Source organism: Cynara cardunculus, assembly GCF_001531365.2.
Source record: "Cynara cardunculus var. scolymus isolate 2C chromosome LG 12, CcrdV1, whole genome shotgun sequence".
NCBI classification, from domain to species: domain Eukaryota; kingdom Viridiplantae; phylum Streptophyta; class Magnoliopsida; order Asterales; family Asteraceae; genus Cynara; species Cynara cardunculus.
The window spans coordinates 11,564,081-11,575,266 of NC_037539.1; the positions used below are offsets into that span (position 1 = coordinate 11,564,081).

The window sequence follows — 11,186 nt, forward strand, 5'->3', positions numbered from 1 at the left end:
AAGCGGGACTAGAGTTGCCGGTAATTATCCTTTTGCTCAAATAAGAAGTAAAGGAAAAAAGTCAAATATTGGACCTCTCAAACAATTTTTAGGCTTGTTTTGGAAGCAAATAGAAAAATTAAAGCCTAGGGGACTAATTCTGAAAATATTAATACCTGAGGGACTAATTCTGAAACTTTGGATGTCTATACATCCCAGTCGAACCAGTTTCCCTCTCTCCCCTAACTCGCCAGTCTCCTTTTTCATTCACTTCAAGTTTTAAGCATCCTCCGGCTGCCGGAGATTCTGCCTCCGTCGCACCTCCATTTCGGATCAATCGTAAGTGCCAACTGTGCCCTAATCTAAGTCTCATTTCAACACTTGCACCCGCAAACGTGAACGCGCAAACTTGTTCTTTGTTACCATGCTGACCGTGCTATCTATAGATTCTATGTACCGTGTATGTGTTACAGGCGTTTTCTTTCAAGTAGATAAATCATTGCTGCTCGTAGTTGAAAATAGAAACTTGAAATTAATCTAAGTAAACTTTCAATTTAGGGCTTAAATCTCAAGGTCCCATCAAATTAGAACAACTACTCTTGATACACTGGTTTCAAGTATGTGTTTTGCGTCTTATATTTCGTAATTGTAAGATTCTCTGACCTGGTAGATGTATCACGAATGGAGAATCCAAGGCACACTTCTCTTCTCTTGCTGGACTTACTACTATCTATTAATATCGATGATCATATGTGCTAAAAACACATAAATGGTAATCATTTTAGACCACCATGTTTTGCCTTTTCTTTTTCCCGACGTATTGATATGTTAGATTGATTTATATGGTTTGATGTGTTTTTTGGATGTCAGATTGTGGTGTTCTTTTAATACTTTAAGGAAAAAAATGCTAGAATTCTTTTAGTTATAGGAGAGTTCGAGTTCCTTTTTTCTTCTTATGTTAACTCATTGTTTGTTTGATTTTTGCAGGCTTAGATTTGTTGGTGAACTTCAGAGTCAGCAAGGACCAGTTAGTTGGAATTAATTGGTAGAAACATTTACAATGGTATGGTCTTTTTCATTCTCATCCCTTTGTGTGTGAAATAGAACATAATTCTAGAAACTGCCTCTTTTAGAGTAGAGGGTAGGTAATACCAACAATGTACATCTTCCAAATTTATCTTAAAAAACCGAACTTTCTTGAAAAAAAGCAAGATTGGATGCAGTATGTTATGCTAGTAAGATCAACATTTTAGGATGTATGAGTCTCTGATCACCTCTCTTATTTATTTCTAATTGTTGACAAGATCATTTAGATTTTAGCATCGCCTATAAGCAATTTCATTACATATGAGACCCTAAGAGTCCACTAGGAGGAGCAGTTTCCTTACGTAACAGTATTCAATGCTAAAATTATTCTTAATTTATTAGTCAGTTTTATCTTACATATTTTTCGTGTGTATATATATTTTTCAGTCAGGCAGGAAGGAAACAGTTCTGGATTTAGCAAAATTTGTTGACAAGGGTGTCCAAGTCAAGCTCACTGGGGGAAGACAAGGTTAGCAACCACATATAGTTGAGCTATTACTCTTCATAGCATATTACTTAGAAATGAATGTTACTGAAGTAAAAAGCTTTGGCAGATATGATTATTAGGAGTTTATTGGTACTTGTAGAGTTCAAACTAAACCCACTTGATGAAATCTGCCTTCCAACCTGTTAATTTTACCATACAAGCTGGCTGCACTTTTGGAAGTGGTTTGCATTTTCTGAATCCTGCCAAAAGACATATAGCTCTAGACACATGCTTTCTAGGTTTAGAATGAATATATTGCTACTCCTTTTATAGGCAAATGGAATAAACTGGTACATATATGAAGGATTTGACACTTGATTTGGAGGTATTATTTTTGCAAGCCGAAGTCTTCATGGAAGCTTCCTCTCTACCATTTGGGGTGGAGGCAAGGTTTGCATACATCCTACCCGCTAACCCTACCTATGTGTGGGATATATTGATCTTGTTTTGTTTAGTTTATGTGAACATGATGAAATAATGAATAATATAGTATCCATATGTGAATTTACATCAACTTAGTATTGATGAGATTATAAAAAACCAAAAATATTAGATCAAGGACTAAAGAACATAATCCTGCTATGTTTTGTGTATTTTTTGAAAGTGAGAAACCTGTCAATGTTGTCCTCATGTCCATGCTGAAATGGTTTATATGTGTTTGTTCATAACTGGTTGTGCTATTGAAGGCATCTACCCAGTAAAGAATGTTTTGTTTTTCATAGATACAATGTACCTTTTTATGAACAGTTGTAATTTGTATTATCTTGAAGCTATATGATATCCGAGCGGAACAAATTTACATAAAAAGACATAGCTTAGCTTTCCTGTTCTGATCGTTCATCCTACCATTAGATTTGGTTTTAACCCTCATTGAATTACCTCGTGGTTGTGTTATGTAACGGAATAGTGTTATGGTTGGCTGATTTGTCTCTCAATATGAATAGAGTTTAATCATGTCTATCTCTATTATTTCATTTACCATGCATGGGGACCTGTCGCTGTCACATTATCCTGGTTATTTTGTTCCTGAAATCATGGTGTCCCATATACAGAAAATAATATCTTTTTAATTGGTACTTTACAAATTGACATTGTTTTATCAATTAGTGTCAGGGACGCTTAAAGGATATGATCAGTTGCTGAACCTTGTCTTAGATGAAGCTGTGGAGTTCCTTAGAGGTAACAAATTCGTGTATTAAGTACTAATCTTTTTATTACCTGCTTTGTATACATGGGTTCAGAACTTTCACCTTTCTCGTGCTTATATGGTATTCGTCAAGTAGCTATGAAAAGTACTCCCTCCAACCCACTATTAGAGTTCAGTTTGGTATTGAAGTTCAAACTTTTACCTACCAAATTCCATCTTGATGTGGACGTTTTTAGCTGTTTGCTTCTAACTTACGCTCTTATAAAGCATTTATTATGTTTCTTTATGACTAAGACAAGTCTCTGCAGTTTTGAGGTAGAAATAAACCTCCCGTAGAAGTCAAACATGGAGTCTTTTTGGAACGAAGTGAGCATGATTAGTGCTGAATCTTTTTAACTCGATATTATTTTGCTCAGTGCTTGGTTAATGGTTATACTTGCATGCTGCAACTTTTATACATACTCTCGTTTTTACTCTTCAAAAGTTGCCATCATTGTAACTGTCGTGTGGCAAGATTCTCAATGCCGTCAATAGCCAATGGTCTGATGCTCATTTTGAAGTCATGTAAATATTTGATGCACAAGGAGTCTAGAATTACCTATTCTCTCTAGATTATGCTATGCGTTCCAAAGCTTTGCTTTAAGCCTCATACGCGTGTCAACCTTAAGAATATTTTTCTACCCTCATAGATGTATGCTAACCTCCATTTTGCTTGCTGCTTTGGAGAGCAAAAGGAAATACTGATTACATACCTGTGCATATGCATATACTTTTAAAAGAAGACTTAAAAGTTGGTGCAAGGATTTTCCCCATGAAAGTTCAATGTCTTGCAGGTCTACCTTTGCTTGCACTAGATTTGAAACACACAATCTTTTGGGTTTATGTATGGAAATGAAGAAAAAAGAAGAGACACATTTTATGACAGACAGGGGATGGTAGTTGGTTACTTGGTTAGTAGGTTATACAAAATGATGGTGGGTCTGTGGGCAACAACTGTTGCTTTTTATTAGGGAGGGAGATTATTGTAAGACTAGTTGAAGAGACGAGTCTTTGCCCATTTCAAATGAAATTGTTGGGAGACATTATTGCAGTTGTTGAGAAGCAACTGCAATGAACAGAATATAGATGATCCAATAACTACAAGAGGAGGTCAAAAAATTACCAAACCCAAGGAGCTTCGAAGGCCAGCTTTTCCTTAGTCACAAGCGTTTGTCTGTTCTATCATGAAATACATGAGAGACGTTACCATGTTCTTCAAAATGATTGCCATGAAAATTTAAGATGTCTTTGGTCACTTAATCCTTTACCCACCTTGACCTCATGGACTAAAGATGATCTTGATGTTTCATGGCGTATGCATCCCTCGTGCATCATAACCTATCCTTTGCTCAAAATGACCTCATTTATGCTGCTATCACCCTGTACAGATAGAGCTTGAAAAAAGCAGTAGTAGATCTAGGTGGTTGAGTGAATTCTAGCTCTTAATTATGCAAGTGGGATAAAGTGGACGCTTGAGCAGTTCAATTAAATATAACATGTAATGTTAACAACTACTTTTCCAAATGACCAACTTTATTGTTTAATTGATACAACAAAAAAGGTAGGAAAGATTAAGTTGATCTCTAAGTTCAAGTTAATTGATGAAAACAATTGCTAATTCAAATCTATGAGGATGTTTAATGCCTAGTGGCTCCAACTAATTGAAGTGGTAGACGGTTGACAGATGCTTAACAACTAGTTCACCACTTATGTAGCTCTGAGCAGGTAGTTTTAGGATATTGCACATAAAGGGACCTTAGCTTGGTTTCCAATACCCAGATTGGGAGCAAAAAGCCACCCTTGTCTCCATTAATTATAATTCACCATGTGATTGGTGACCCACCCCGTGAAGGCCCAAACTTGGTTATAAATAGTTCCATATCTGCTAAAGGCAAAAAACAAATGTTGATAGTCTGTCTCAAGCTGACACTTGCCTTGGCATAAGATGGACCCAATTTGGCATCTCCGAAGCCAAATAAACTAGAATACCCGCTTCTCTTTTTCTGATCAGTGACCCCCATACTTGTGTAATTAGATCCCATCTATGAGGATAAGTGTTATATCGAGGAAGAAAGAATATCATCCCCCGATTAAAGCATGATGTATTAATCAACCTCAAACTTAATACGTACGTATGAAGCATGGAGTCATGGCAACCACATCGCTAAAAGTGCACTTGGCTTATATTCGATAAAAGAAAATATAATCCTTGGAAGAGGCATGTAATGTCCAAAGCAGCAGCTGGCTTAATTAACCTCCAAATCAACTTAAAACCATGATGGAAGTTACTGGTAGCTCACAACTTTAAACTTATAAGGAGCACAAGTCTACCTTTCTATATCTATTCATATGGGACGAGTTGTTACTAGATACTTTTATTCATATAACATTTAAAACTTTTCTGTGTGAAATTGTAATCATCTTGTCAAGCATATAGGAAAATAACAGGTTTATATTTGAATTTGCTGCAGATGCGGATGATCCATTGAAGACCACTGATCAAACTCGTCGCCTTGGCTTAATAGTATGACTTCCCATCTTCAACTAAATTCTCTTAGTGAAATAGATAAATACAATGTTCTTGAACTTGTGTTTGTGTGTTATTTGTAAGCAAAATTATAGGCATAGTTTGTGAAGCATGTCAAGATGTATAGATTTATTTGTTTACGTTGCAGGTTTGCAGGGGTACTGCAGTTATGCTTGTTTCACCCACTGATGGTACAGAGGAGATTGCCAATCCATTTATCCAGCCAGATGGAGCTTAATCTTTTCAATTCTCATCTTGTTAGACAAAGCTACTTTCAAAATGATCAACTTCGGTGTGCACAAACAAATTTAATTACAATGCTACTTGTAAGCATTTAAACGTTCAGGCTTTCTGCACCCTGCAATATATCTGCAATTAGCTTATGCCAACAGGTACTTAGGGTTAGGGTTCGTTTACCGAACGTTACATACATTTATTAGAAGATTCATTTTGTCGGGGACGTTTGGGATTGCTTGCTTATTAACTTATTTCGATTTCGATGGGTTAAGATGGATTTATAAAAGTCCGACTTACCACCACATAAGTAGACAACCACTTGTTTTAAATAAGTAATCCCAAACACCCCTCAGTAAGCATTTAGATGGCTATTGAGATAAGGAAGGATTTGAAACATGTAGGAGGAAAGATGAATTTTTTATTTGAACATTACAGATGATACAACACCAATAAACGACCTAACGTTGCATCTCTAACAATTCAATTCAGAGAATGTTCATCTCAAATCACCACCGGATGAAACTTTTTTCAAGCTCGCAACAACGGATTAATTAATTAATTTTCAGAAACTACGATCAACACAGGAGATCGAGCGTTCTTCTCCGAGTTTTCAAGTTTCTTTTCCGATCAGAAATATTTAGAATTATGGAAAACACGTGTGAAATTCATATTCTAACGATTTTTGCCGCCTTCACCACCGGGTTATCCCTAGCGATCGCCTCACGACCAGCGGTTTTGTAATCGTAGCTGCAATCGTGGCGGTCGGAGTAACGGTGCTCAGCGCAGAATAGATCTCCGCACCGGCACCGGAATCCGGTCAAACCTACCCTCTTCCGGCATCCGGAGCATCGATTCACCTCCTTTTTGATCACCACCGCGTCGGTCCTCTCCTTTTCTTTCGATTCTTCATCCAACGCCACAATCGTCCGATCTAACACCAGATCTACCGATACGTCGCGAGGAGACGCTGGTCTGGAGGAGCTAGATCTGCTACGAGCACGTTGCGACGTCGTTGAGCTGGCGGTTGTGGTGGCGTTGAAGCACTTCTGACACATATTGTTGGTGGCCGGATTTCCAACGACGCCACAGTTATTGACGCACAGAGTCAGCGTTTCAGGTACCACCTTGAATTCCGTCTCTTCTTTCTCCGTTCTCTGAGCCATTTCTTCCGATCAAAATTAAAACTACAACTACCACCACCGAATCCTTGAATAAAAAAATGTATAAAAATTGAAGAAAAATCGGACGATAATCAGACAAGATCTTGGCGTGATCGAAATAGAAGAATTAGGATTGATTGAATGATTTTTTTTGTTGGGGGTGTTTTTTTATGGGGAAGAAGGTCGGTCAAGCGCGTTATCATCATGCGTCGGGTATATGTCAATTTACCAAAATAACCTTTGTGGAAAGCATCTGACGTGTTCATTACTCCATCATGATTCATGGCCAGATACCTACACTTGAACAAAAGTACGGAAACCACTTCTCCTTTGTAAATTACTAATTTCGTCCATCTGGTTTGCAAATTCTGTGGATTTGGTCCTTACAGTTTTAAAATTACAAGATTTCCCTTATGGTGTCAGTTTTCCTATGGATTTGGTCTTTTAGACTAACTGCCCTTTGTTAAGTGACCTCATGAGGGTAATCTCGTCATTTTATACTTTATTATGTTACAAATCTATACTATATTATAAAATATTTGACAAAAACTCTTAAAAATAAATTTTTATGCAAAAAATATTGTTTATTGATGCATATTCTATAAAATTCAAGATTACAAGTAGAATGTACGTGAATATATCTTATTAAAGCTACATGTTTGAATCCGTGTAACTAACTGCAGATAAACATAATCAAATACATGATAGACAACATTTTTAATATAAAAAATTTAAAATATAATTAGGATAACCATTGATTTCTAGCAGAACATTTAATTATTATTATCTTAAAAAAATTATTTCATTAAATCAAAAATAAATTAGTTCTTTATTAAACTTCAATTAAATTATAATAAAAAATTGAATTAAAGAAATTATACAAAAACGTGAACTTTTAAAGAGTTAATTTGATACTAATATCGATTATTTGTTTCAAAATTTTATAATATCTTTAAATTTATATTTTATTTAAAAATAAAAACATTTTCGTTTTCTCAAAATCACATAAAATAAATTATAACATCAATATAGCCAAAATATAAAATAAAACATTAAAATCAAGATATATTTTATTACAAACAAGTACCCTTCTATTTAAGTCTTAAAGCATTTAAGAAAAAAACTAAATTTACTAACCCCTTGCTTGCAGTTGGCCTCCCCATCTTTGATTTTCCCTCCCCCTCTGATTTTTATTTATTATAACATTGTATTTTTATTTCTTATTAAATAATTTGTATTTTTAAATTATTTTTCATTAAAATATTGTATTTTAAAAATTCTATTTATTATAGCAACGAATAACCATCTACTTTTAAACAGGTTATCACATCTGTTTTTTACTTTGCTTATGTGATGAAATTAAGGTTAGATGGCTAACAATGTATAATAATGCTTATATTTAAATATAATAAATAAAATATAAATTATATTACTCGTTTCTTATTTTTAGTCCAAATCAAAAGAAACAAAATACGTAATTTACTTGTTCATGATTAGAAAAAAAACATGGTGTATTTATTTTTGGAGCTTCCTCCCAATTCAACACCATCAATTGGATTTTGTTGTTGGAGTTGAAGAGTTACCATGCATCCAACTCTAATTTTTGTTTTTTTTTGTTAAAATTGCCATCTAAATTTCGAAGCACTTAGCAGTTGTTTTCTCAAATTTAATTTTGAAAAAAAATAAAGGGAAGAAAAAAAAAATTCAATCACTATTAGAAAATAAGGTATCAGCGACGAAAATCAGCGAGAGAAAAATTCTCTCGCTGATCAATGAGGGAATGGCCAAAAACCAGATCTCTCACTGATCAACGAAGGAATTGGCCATAATCCATTTCCCTCGCAAATCCGTCGTTGAAAGTACTCACGCAGATTCGTCGCTGAAACTATTCCTTTGCTGATCCGTCGCTGAATCTATTCCCTCGTTGATCCGTCGTTGATAGCATTACCTACGAGCATTTGACTGACGGGTATTATCAGTGACAGATCAGCAGCGGAAAACCGTTTTAGCGACGAATTTGCGAGGGAAATTTCTCTCGTTGATACACTGTATTTTTGTAGTGTTAATATTAAGTTGTTTTATTAAGATTGAAAGAAAATGAAAGTAATTTTTTTTCATGTTTTTGAGCAGAAGAAAAAGTAAAAGAAGTCATTTTTACAAATATACCCTTATCTATTTTATAGTGGAATATAATTAACGAGTAGATGTGTAATTTTATAAATATTTTTAATTACTATAAATTGTTTTCTTCCCATATTTAAGAGAAAAATCAACATTATTTTTGAATTTGCTAGCTGTTTCCAAAACATTGATGTGTTTTATTCTATTGCTTTCTAACAAATCATGAAACGAAACACCTTAAAGGAAAATCTTTAATACGTTTGAGTTATAAATATAAATGATTTTTTATTTTTCAGGAAGGACGCTAAACAAATGAATTAAATTACAGGCTAATTTATTTTACAGATTCCTTTCCTATTTATTATAATTTTATCTCTATAGATAAAACTTCAAATCGTTTTTTCTCGAACCATACAAAGAAGAAAATGCAAGGGTAAAACTCGATATACAGTTCACGAGATTCATGTTGGGAAATGGGGAGGTGTTGAAAACAGTAACGATTACGAACGAAAGCGTACGTCTGGAGGTTTTGTAAGCGTTCTATAAGAAAAAAACTCATTTTTCCGCTACATCTATCATATATTACATGTGAACAGTAATATGACATGCTTTGTGTCACGTTATTGTAATTTAAGTCATAGGCAATTCATTGCTATGATCGACAAACTATTTAATATATGATGTTTTCATAAAAAATAACCCGAAAGTATAATACTATAATAAGAATAAATGAAAGTACAATGTCATCATAGGAAAAAATCAAAAACAAGAAAATGGTATCAACCAATCCCCTAAATTTACATTATCAGCAAAGTGATATTTTTTTTTGATTAACCTGAATATCCAACTCGCTATGCGAGCCGACTAATCTCAGGACGAGCACCCATGAGTTACCGCATTTGAACCTCCATGGCTACTAGGAGATTTTTATTCCTCATTGGATTCGAATCTGTGACCTCCCGACACTTTTGACATTTGGAGCTCTTGAACACCACCCTTGTGGTTAAAAAGTGATAATTTTTCCCTCAACTAATATAATAAACCTTCAAATATTTGTTATTTCATCCCAATATTCACAAGTAACCGATTACACAAATTAAATGTTTTAGAACTAAAGAGGGAAACGATGAACGAAAACCTTTGGAGATGTTAAATGGTTTTAGCATTAAAGACGGAAGTGATCAAGACGAAAATAAAGATACAAAAACCCTAGAAAATAATGCGGGTTGGAAGCGGGCAGAAGAAAGGAAGAAGAGAAAAATAAATAAATTAAAATCCCTGTCGTTAAATAATACTGCTCTATGTTGGCGTATAGCAATTTTCTTTTTCCAAAAAAACCCAGTGCCCACGTAAGTTTTACACTTGATTATTAGGTAGATCGATAAATATAAGATGATCTAAAAATTGTTATTTGAAAAAGAATATTATTCTACTAAATAAGAACTAAGAAACATTTGTTACATCATAATACTGATTTATAATGACACGTCGTATATTTTGTAACGCAATTGTCAACTCAACCAAAAATGTGTGCCACATACATTTATATTTGATTATTAGGTAAGTTGGTATCATAATAGCAAGATGTGAAAGTTAACATAATTTTTTTTAACGGCAAGAAAGTTAACACTGTTAGGAAAAAAAAAAATCTGCTATTACATTAAATAAGAACTAATGCAAATTTAAGATGATACATTTTGTCACATATAAAACGAAAATGTTGGAAGACTGAAAGCAACTCGGTTTGTCTAAAATAACGGATATGAAATTCTAAACCATAAACCGAGCCGTGTAGCTCGGTTTAATAATTCCTCAAACCAAATGACCAAATAATGAAGAGCCAACTAGGCCATCAATTTTGGTTTGTTAATCCCATATTTTGTTTAAAAGAAAGTCCAACGATGACTCATCTATATTATATTATAAAACATTTGATAAAAAAACTCTTCAAGATCATTTTTTATACAAGAAATATTATTTATTGATGCATATTACTTAAAATTTAAGATTACAAATAAATTGTGCGTAAGTATAATTTATTAAAGTTTCATATTTGAATTCGTGTAACTAACTGGAGATAAACATAATCAAAGAGAGAATAAACATGTCATTTTAAATCTCATTTTAAAATATAAAAAATCTAAAATATAATCAGAATAATTATTGAGTTCTAACAAAATAATTAATTATTATCTTTATAAARAAACTAGAAGAGTACTCGCGCAATGCAGCGAGACACATCTTGATTTTAATGTTCTATTTTATTATTTGTCTATGTCAATGTTATAATACAATTTTATGTGTTTTTAAGAAAACAATAATGATTTTATTTTTGAAGAAAATATAAATTTGAAAATATTATAAAATTTTGAAAAAGAATATATCAATGTTAATATCAAATCA

General features: G+C 33.6%; 2 protein-coding genes across 2 annotated transcripts; one reads left to right on the forward strand and one right to left on the reverse strand.

Moving 5' to 3' along the window:
• Window positions 1–228: 228 nt before the first annotated feature.
• Window positions 229–5,652, forward strand: LOC112522612 (sm-like protein LSM7). The gene is made up of 6 exons (XM_025131852.1): window positions 229–318; window positions 967–1,042; window positions 1,453–1,534; window positions 2,660–2,731; window positions 5,210–5,262; window positions 5,414–5,652. The coding sequence occupies exons 2-6, from the start codon at window positions 1,040–1,042 to the stop codon at window positions 5,501–5,503; spliced, it is 300 nt and encodes a 99-aa protein (XP_024987620.1). The 5' UTR covers window positions 229–318; window positions 967–1,039; the 3' UTR covers window positions 5,504–5,652.
• A 248-nt stretch (window positions 5,653–5,900) lies between these two features.
• Window positions 5,901–6,814, reverse strand: LOC112522611 (zinc finger A20 and AN1 domain-containing stress-associated protein 5-like). Its single transcript, XM_025131850.1, has one exon. It carries the CDS (start codon window positions 6,663–6,665, stop codon window positions 6,168–6,170), a length of 498 nt encoding a protein of 165 aa, XP_024987618.1. The 5' UTR covers window positions 6,666–6,814; the 3' UTR covers window positions 5,901–6,167.
• Window positions 6,815–11,186: the final 4,372 nt, after the last annotated feature.

Excerpts from the sequence above, each read along its gene's own strand:
- LOC112522611 (XM_025131850.1), bottom strand. The coding sequence starts at position 6,665 with ATGGCTCAGAGAACGGAGAAAGAAGAGACGGAATTCAAGGTGGTACCT.
- LOC112522612 (XM_025131852.1), top strand. Across the intron at positions 1,535-2,659 it reads GCTCACTGGGGGAAGACAAG|TGTCAGGGACGCTTAAAGGA; the intron begins GTTAGCAACCAC and ends TTTATCAATTAG. Across the intron at positions 2,732-5,209 it reads AGCTGTGGAGTTCCTTAGAG|ATGCGGATGATCCATTGAAG; the intron begins GTAACAAATTCG and ends AATTTGCTGCAG.